Consider the following 9735-nt stretch of genomic DNA (forward strand, 5'->3'; position numbering starts at 1 on the left):
TTTTTTTATTTTTTTTATTAATTTTTCAATTTTCCAGAATTTTTTAATATTTTTTTAAAATTTTTTAAAAAAAAAACGAAAATGCCACGTGTACCCCCAATAAAAAAATAAAAAATAAAAATAATTATACAGTCAGCGTGCCACGTCAGCAGAATCTGCTGACGTTGCCTGTCACGTCAAAGATTCTGCTGACTCAAGGGGGTCAGGGGCCAAAACCAAAACAAAAAAATTTTATGAGGGTTGAATCTAAAAAAAATTTTTTACAGGGGCTAAACCCAAAAGTGACCTATATTACAGGGGCTAAAAGCACTGTTTACCCTTTTTTTTACAAGTTAAATACCATTTGCAGTCCTTTAAATTAGATATTTATAACAAATCAGTCATTTAGATTTTCTTTTGTTACATAAATCGGTCCTTTAAGTTAGAAAAAATTTGCACCACGTAATCTTATTTTCATCAAACTCAGATAAAAAATGCTTATGTGGACGCTTAATGTTAAATTGATATGTCCAAATTCACCGCTGTTAAAAGTAAGGTTCATAAGTATATTATCCATTTTGAGCAAATGTATAGATTATCCAATCAGAACACTTCCATAGATTATCAAGAAAAGCACACAAAAATAATGAAATTAAATCATTTTGTAATATACATGCAACAGAGGAGATGTTCTTTCAAATACATTTTTTTATGGGTTTTAATTTAAGTGAGAAATGCTCACCTTTAACTAACAGAGAGTGTTTCCTTATCTTCCCTCCTTATACATTCTCAACCTCAACAAAATTCCTAACTTTTCCAAACTCTAAGTGATATGACCTTCTTCTCTTTTCTCTCTTGATGTATTTGTGAGGGATGGATTGCAGTGTATGTTAATGTGAGGTTAGTAAGTTGTGTTCTTCAATCGATTATGTTTTTCTTGTTATTGGTTCCATAATTCTTAACTTTTTCTAGGATCAATTTGTGTTTTTCTTTTACTGCAAATTAATCTTAAACGCAATTTAAGTAGGTCATGTAAACTGAGTTTAAGTGTACATACTTAAACTCGGTTTAAGTAGGTAATGTAAATTTAGTTTAAGTAGGTCATGTAAACTGAGTTTAATTGTACATATTTAAACTCAGTTTAAGTAGGTCATGTAAGCTTAGTTTAAGTATGTCATGTAAACTCAGTTTAAGTAGGTGTTTACATGAACCTACTTGAATTGAATTTAAGTTGACCCCAACAATGTAAATTGAAACTGGCGTACAATGCAGTTGAACAAGAAGAAAAAAATTGAAACTAGCATTATTGAAAAATAAGAAGAAATTCACTTGCTTATATGCAATCGAGTATGGATGAAAGAAGTTTTGATTCACTCTTTAATCTTTCATAGAGATTGATTGAACATCAGCTTGTTTGATCGTTTGTGGGGTGAAAGAGGGTGAAGCTCAGTAATAATGAATAAGATTAAGGTTTTAAGAAAATTTATATAAAATGACAATTTCGATATTATTAAAAACTTTTAAGAAAAATTGGGTGTAACTAAAAAAATATGGGTTGTGAATAGAAAAACTCCATATTTAATTGAGATTACTACAATTTATGTTATATGAGATTCGATTACAATAGTGAAAGACAACATATTTATATGAGTATTACTTTTCCAACCCTGTAAGATTCTCGCGCGCCCTGTGTTTTTTCCAAAAATGCCCTTGAGGTTTTCGGATTTCATGATCCGGAATGGTGTTTTCCTTTGTTATAGGGTGAAAAATGGAGTTACGGATTTTTCTGGATTTCATAATCCGGAAACTTCAAAAATAGGGCGCGTTACATGATGTTTCCGGATTACATAATCCGGAAACCCCCTAAACACCCTTTTTTCCCTGGTGCTGGTGCAATCCAGATTACGTAATCCGGACAGCACCAGCACCAATTCTGAACATGTTTTTAACATGGATAGCAATAATGAAGTTGTTATTATTGTTGATTATTGACTTGGAAGGTGGTACTTCTGGTATTGGAGCTGAAACAGTTAGAGTGTTAGCAAAGAGAGGAGTGGGAATTGTGATTGGTGCAAGGGACTTGAAGAAGACAATGAAAGTGAGAGACAATATACAAAAAGAGAGTCCAAATGTTGAGGTTATTCTGTTGAGATTGATCTTAGCCCTTTTTCTTCTGTACAAAGATTTTGTTCTGATTTTTTAGCTTTAGATCTTCCACTTAATATTCTAATGTAAGTTCTGTCATCATATTGTTCTACTTTTTCATTTTATAATAATAGCATAGTGAAATAAAATGGGAAAAAGTAATGATATTTTATGATATGTACACTAATGGTTAGAATAAATAAATTTTACAGAAACAATGCTGGTATATTCTCTCAAGTTTTGGAGTTTTCTGCAGAAAATTTCATTATTTAGACCCTTTTTTTTCATGGTGCTAATGCAATCCGGATTACGTAATCCGGAATGCAAAGGGGCATTTTAGGAAATTTTACATGGTGCGCGAGAAGTCAACAGGGTGGGAAAAATAATACTCTATTTATATTCTCCGGTGAACCATCAGTCCATCACTCTATTCTTGGTCCTCGTCTTTCTCTCAATGAAAGATCAAAAGGATGAACTTTTCAAATCTGCAAGTTTTGATTTTTCTGAAGAAAAAAAAAATTGGATTTAAGTTTCAATATGATTTTAATATCAAAGAACAAGAAAGCTAAAGGGATTTTAAAACTGATCTGATTCTTTAATTTTGGAGAAAATGATTTTGAAAGTGAATGAATATTAAGATATTTTGTGTTACTTGATAATGATGTAAAGAACTTTAGAAATTTTGAGATGAGAAATTTTGATTTTGAAAGTGAATGAATATTAAGAGATTTTGTGTTACTTGATGATGATGTAAGGAATTTTAGAAATTTTGAGATGAGAAATTTTGATGAAGATGAAGAAAATTTCATGTTTACTTCTTTTCATTTTTACATATGATTTATTTTTTCTAAAAATAATTAATAGTTTTTATTTTTATAATCTAAATTTTAAATAATTTTTATGATTTAAAATTAGGGTTTTAGTTAAAAGAAAAGCCACGTAGTATTGAAACAAATAAAAAAGAAATCAAATTATCCAATCAGCATGCCACGTTATCCATTTTGCATAGCCACAAAATCAGAGTCCAAAATCAAAAAATATTGATATGACAAAAGAAATCTCAAACTTTTTATTTTACAGGGGTGTAAACCAAAACTCATCCAAATAGCAGTGAGTAAACATATATTAACGTGCTCTAAAAAAAACATATATTAACGTTAATTTTTATTTTAGAAAGAGAAAGAATTTTTATATGAGAAAGAGAAAGAAAAACATAAAACTTTCATGTCATTAACGTGGGTTTCTGCACACTAATAAAGGGTTAAATAACGTTTTCGCCCAACCATTTGAGCAGTTTTTTGTTCACCCCCTTGTAAAAAATAAAATTTGAGATTTAAATAAAATTTGAGATTTTTCCTTATCATTTGAAGATTTTTTTTTGATTTTTGATTTTAGACCTTTAATCCATCAATTTTTTTTGTGGTGGTCGGGGTTTGAACCCCGGACCTTGCATATATTATGCATTGTCCCAACCAACTGAGCTTAGCTCACGATGACATTAATCCATCTAATCTAACCGTACAAATAAGGTGGTATGACACGCTGACTGTATAATTAATTTTTATTTTCATTTTTTTTGTCAAGTTGGATATACCCTTACAAGGCATTATATATGTAAAAAAAAAAAAACAAATAAAAATTAAAAACATCACAACACGTTATTCTTCCATCTCTCTCATTAACATTTTCAACTCTTTCTCCTTCCATCTTCTCCATTGCCATCACCACTCCATTAATGAATATCATTATCAAACTACCTCCTTCCCATCCTTTCCACTTGTTTCTCAAATTGACCAATCTGAACCCTATACCCCACAACCTTCTCCACTTTTATTTTTTCAATTTTCGCTCCCTTTGCTTGGGAATAACGTTTGGTGATGCTTGGATTTGGGATGAACATAGTGATTAAGTTTGGGAACTTTTTTTTCAACTGAAGAGATGAACAGGGATGTGATGCATCAATCTTATTTATTTGTTTATTTGGTGGTGATTGATGTTAGTCACCGTAGAAAAGAGGAAGAAGAATAAAAATTACATGGATTCGAAAATTTTGGGTTTGAATGAACTTAATTGTTGATGTTGGATGATGTTTATTGAATGAGTTTGGAGGAAGGTTTAAGTTGGAATGATGAAGATCAAGATGAATATTGATGATCATTTAAGTTGTGAAGATGAAGATTTTTACTTTTTTAATTTTTTTTTGTTTTAAAAATAATGACATTTTTGTTTATTTAATTTTTAAAAAAAGTGTTGAACCAAAAATGTCATATGTACCCAAAAATATTTTAAAAAATAATTAATTATATAGTTAGTGCTTCACATCAGCTTATTTGCACCGTCAAATGAGCTAATGATTTAAAGTCAAAGAATCTTCGAATGGTAAAGGGAAATTAAATTATTATTTTTTTATAGGGGTTAAATTAAAATTGGCGCAAATAGTAGTGGAGCAAAACAAGTGACGAAGTTGAATGCAATTAATTATTTTATACATCAACAAAATCAAATGATTCAAATAGTTGGATCTACATAAAAGGGGAAATTGCACTCACCTCCCTTGAGGTTTCTTTAAAATACACTCACACCCCCTCTTGTTTTTAAATAGACATTTACCTCCCTTATTTATGTTTGCAATTGACATTGAGACCCCTCCCACTTTAACACTGTTTTGTCTCCGTTAAAACCAAAAGTTCATATTATCATTGTTTCTTCTTCTTCTTTTTTGATTGAAACTCCCATTGTTTTATTCAATGATACAGTATATGGGGAGTGAATATTTTAAACTTGTTTCTTCTTCTATAACCGTCGTTGCAACTTTTCATTTTCCATTTATGTTTTTATTTTTTTCTAAAGTTTAAATTAACCCATATCTTCAATCCAAACAGAAAGAAATCCCCAACTCACCGTAAGAAAACAAATTGAATTACCCTTGCATCTGAAATTTAATGAGATTTGGTATGAATTGTATGGTGGTAAGGAGATAGTATGCAAGATTAAAGAAATTTGAACCTGCCTATTAATAAAGTCAAAGCATCTATAGCAAATTTCCTCTAAAACAATTTTTTCTTCTAATTGAGGTATCGTGTTTTCACTGATTCATTTATGAATGTACCAATTTAAAATACAATCTTCTTTCATCTTCTCATGTTATGATTCTTTGAGATGGAGAAATATAATGGATTATGTTCAAGTGTAGAGAGAGAGATAAAGAAGCAATTGAAACAGAGAAAATGGGTTTGAATTATAGAGGTATTGAAGATGGAAAATTTGTAAACGGCGATTAACAGAGTAAAGTAGGAGGGGAGGTGAAAGTTTTTTTTAAACTAGAGGGGGTGTGAGTGTCTTTTAATAAAACCTTAGGGGAGGTAAATGCAATTTGCTCTAAATAAAAAGATGATAGTTGAGTTGAGTGTCTAAATGCAGCAAAGTAATTGTATTTCCGAAACAGGGGGCGTTGTTTTTAATTATTTTTGTTTTCTACAGCTAGGCTGGCTGGAAGTCCTGCATGATGAGCGGTAATAGAGAGAGAATGGTCGATCACGTTGATGACTGCTAATGCTTAATCAAAGTCTACCTGTCTTCCTATCTGTCATTGCCTCCTTGCCAGCCTTTATTATAATACTAACCATATTACTATATCTCTCAGAGATACTAATAAGCAGTAGTAACGTGCAGTGCACCCAAATACTTTTGTTACTGAGTGAGTGAGTGCTCATCATCATTCATCAAATTCCTTCTTTCTTATAGACTGACTAGTTGATATATTAATTAGTACTAATAGATTGATATTGATCATGACGATGATGGGCAGCAGCAACAGCAACAACAATGGATCACCATCACAGTTTGGGGACACAACGCTGACAAAAGTGTTTGTTGGAGGTCTTGCCTGGGAAACTCCGAAAGACACATTAAGAGAACACTTTGAAAAATACGGAGACATCCTTGAAGCTGTCATAATTTCTGATAAGGTTACCGGCAGATCCAAAGGCTATGGATTTGTAACATTCAAAGATGAAGAGGCTGCAAAGAAGGCTTGCGAGGAACCAACTGTGATCATCAATGGTCGCCGAGCCAACTGCAATATCGCTTCTCTTGGTGCTCGCCGTCCAAGGTCTTCTCCCATAACTTCTCCTCCTCCTCCAAAGATCCACCGCAGCAACCAGCAGCAGGTTCAATGGTATTATCCGGTGGGAACACCCACACCTCCTTCCCCAATATTCCATCATCACGCCCTTCCTTTCTACGGGTATATATTTTATTATTCTTGCTTTTTTGTCTATTAGTACTATAAGTAAGTATATCACCAGAGAGAGAGAGAGAGATATGGGACATCCTTGTTTGTTTTGGGTGAAAGGGACATCACCCGACCTTAACAAATGTGATTTAAATGAATCTCCTCTTTCTTTCATTCAGGTACACGCCCACCTACATTGCAACAGATCATATGAATTACAACTGCAATTACAATCAGGTATGGTTATTACGTACCAATATTATTACATTGCATGCCTAATTCAATAACAAGAAATATTTTAATTTTAATTTGAAAAAATGGTGGTTGGACGAATGCAGAAACTGAGCTATGGAATGGGTGGGGGCTACGTGTACCCGCCGAGGCAGGCTATTGTGGGTGCGATGCCAATCATGTACCACCACCCAGCTCCTCCTGTCTACAGATCAACCGAGGCTATGGCCATGGGTGTCCCTCCACCTCAAATCTTCCACCCAACTCATCATTATCATTATTCCCCATCCATCACTCCTAGTCCTACTACAACAGGTTAATATATATTACCCTTTTATTTATAAATTAAACTTGAAGATTTGTTTATTGATTTTAGTTTAGTTTAAAGTGACAGTTTGTGTTTGTGGGTGTTGAATATTGATAGGTCCAGTTGGCACGGGTGAATGCTTCAAAAGGGTAGTGGTCTGAGTCAGATCAGAGTCAAAGGAGAGGGACGTGAATGCACGCACGCACGCAGCTACATTATTATTTCATCTGTTCTGCATCCGCATTCGATCGAATTCTTTCTTTTATTTTGGCTTAATGGTGTGTTTCGCCCCTGCAAATAGGCGGCGTTTAAAAATTGGTCTCTGTAATCGCTAATCCTGACATTTTACCTCTGCAATTGTTAATCATTTAAAATTTGGTCCTTTGACCAACTTAATCTCTGCCACGTATTAGCAAAAATGGCATGGGAAATGACGAAATTACCCCTGACTTATTTTTTTTTTTTGTTTTTTTTTTCCTTAAAAAAAAATTCAGTTTTTTCCCGAATTTTTTTTACGATTTTTTCCCTAAAATTTTTCAGTTTTAATTTTAACAATTTTTTTCCGAAATTTTTTTTGACTTTTAATTATTTTTTCAGATTTTTTTAATTTAAAAAAGAATTTTCAAAATTTTGAAAAAATTTTTTTTTGAAGGAAAAAAAAAATTAGCCCAGGGGTATTTTGGTCAATTCCCATGCCATTTTTGCCAATCTGGTGACGTGGCAGTGATTAAGTTGGTCAAATGACCAAATTTTAAATGATTAACAATTGTAGGGGTAAAATGACAGGATTAGGGATTACAGGGACCAATTTTTAAACGCCGCCTATTTGCAGGGACTAAAGACATCATTAAGCCTTTTATTTTTAATCCTAGGTGTTTCATTTCATTCTTTCATTATCTCTCTAACTTCTCAGCGTGAGCTGTGAATTGTTTCAGTACATCTGTAATATCTTCAATCAATCACCCATACCTAATGGGTTGCTTTTCCTCACTTCATGCCTACCTAATTATATTTTACTTTTTATGTACATCGTCTTATCGTACTTAATCTTTAAAAACGGTAACTTAATTCATTAAAATACCATCTAAATTACATCTACAATGACATTAAAATTACTAAATGTTCAAAACTATCATTATTTTTTGACAAAATTATGCAAGTTTGATTCATTTCCTAGTTAAGCCATTTAAGTTGTCTTCTTTCCGAATTGTTTGTATGTTACATTTCGTTTGTATTGTTATAATTGTTTTCTTTCAGAGACATTTCATTAAAAAAAAATATGATGTCGTTAAATCCACAAGAAAAAAAGAAAACTAGAATCATCTTCCTTTTGTCATATTCAAAAAGCTCAAAACCCCCTAAATTTTCAGGCACAATATCCAAAATCAAAACCAAGACTAAATTAAACTTTAATTCACAAATCAAAGTAACATACCATCGGATGTGATTGAATAAATAATTTTTTTGTTGCGTTTCAATTGAAGAAAGTAACAAAGAAGTTTAGGTATTTTGAGTTTTTGAGAGTTTCCAATTTATACCCGACCCAAATTAAACAAAACAACCCTATAGGATAAAACACAACATCCCTAATGAGTAAGGAAGCCATAATCCTGATCTGAAGAAAAAAACAACGTCCATGCACCACTTGCACAAAGCCTGCATACGGACTCGAAACCAAATCGCAAAAAATGTGGTGTGTAAGCCGTTGAGCATCGGATCCATATCTTTGATATGACGAAAGAATTTGACTGTCAACAAGATAACAAATACATTCACCGATAATTTACTATGACAACATCGATTCTCGGTCATGTCTAGACATACAATCCATACTCAATCACGAAGAATTGACGAGGACATTAATATGGTGACCCGAATCTGAAAAAGTTAAAACAACCTCGAACCTCTAACGTGGTGAGGACAAATTTAAAAATGATAATGCAATGAAAAGAATACAATCGAAACCTATACAGAACAATCCACTAAGTCTGAATCAAATCATCAAGAAAAACCACCACCACTCACGACAAATCTTGCAGACCAATGTAGAACAACGACAAAGGAGGGTTAAATGAGGCTAGAACAGTGGCAGTTACAGGAAGGAACCAGATCTCAATAGATCTCGCCATAAAACAGTTTGAAAGGAACAAAAGCAACCAAATTTGGAAGAAAAAAAATCTCATCACGAAGAAACACAAACACGGAAGCATCTTCGGGCATCACGAAACATAACCATATTGAACCACTGCAGTTAGAGGATCATATTTTTGAATGACCCTAAGAAAGGGGTTTGGAGACGGTGATATGGAGAACGCGCGTCGCATCACCAACAACGAAGATTACATTCAATGATCAATACACAAATTTGTAAAAGAAGCTGATTAAGAATGAAAGTGATTTGTTCAACATTGTAAACAGTTTAAAGATAAACGACTAACTTGAAAAAAGAAAGAAGATAAATAACTTGTTTGAAATTTTAAAGAGTTCCGATACACGTACTCATATGTGACATACCACTCTTCTACCACCATTTAGTTAGCAAAATTAATAATAAAAAGGCTTAATAGCAGTTTTTTCCCCCTAACTTTTACAAAGTTGCGATTTTGGCCCCCTAAGAGAAAAAAAAACTACAAAACCGCCCCCTAAGTTTTACAACTGTAGCAGTTTTGGCCCCCCAAGGTCAAAAAAAAAACATGTGGCACCTCACTTAGGGTGCCACGTCAGCGTAGACCGGGTCAAAATTGGCCTTGGCGGCCAAAACTGCCAGAGGTGCAAAACTTAGGGGGCGGTTTTGTAGTTTTTTTCTTAGGGGGCCAAAATCGCAATTTTGGGAAAGTTA

The 9735-nt window shown here is 33.0% G+C and overlaps 1 protein-coding gene across 1 annotated transcript; it reads left to right on the forward strand.

Moving 5' to 3' along the window:
- Positions 1–5564: 5564 nt before the first annotated feature.
- Positions 5565–7886, forward strand: LOC146911759 (putative RNA-binding protein ARP1). The gene is made up of 4 exons (XM_085726846.1): positions 5565–6370; positions 6538–6595; positions 6697–6904; positions 7014–7886. The coding sequence occupies exons 1-4, from the start codon at positions 5916–5918 to the stop codon at positions 7055–7057; spliced, it is 765 nt and encodes a 254-aa protein (XP_085582972.1). The 5' UTR covers positions 5565–5915; the 3' UTR covers positions 7058–7886.
- Positions 7887–9735: the final 1849 nt, after the last annotated feature.

This window comes from Medicago sativa, chromosome 7 (assembly GCF_051527215.1).
Source record: "Medicago sativa cultivar Bolivia chromosome 7, Bolivia_mono, whole genome shotgun sequence".
NCBI lineage: Eukaryota > Viridiplantae > Streptophyta > Magnoliopsida > Fabales > Fabaceae > Medicago > Medicago sativa.

Bases quoted from the DNA above. Each gene is read 5' to 3' on its own strand.
- LOC146911759 (XM_085726846.1), top strand. From the start codon at position 5,916: ATGACGATGATGGGCAGCAGCAACAGCAACAACAATGGATCACCATCA. The intron at 6,371-6,537 runs GTATATATTTTA...TCTTTCATTCAG, and splicing joins CACGCCCTTCCTTTCTACGG to GTACACGCCCACCTACATTG. The intron at 6,596-6,696 runs GTATGGTTATTA...GGACGAATGCAG, and splicing joins ACAACTGCAATTACAATCAG to AAACTGAGCTATGGAATGGG.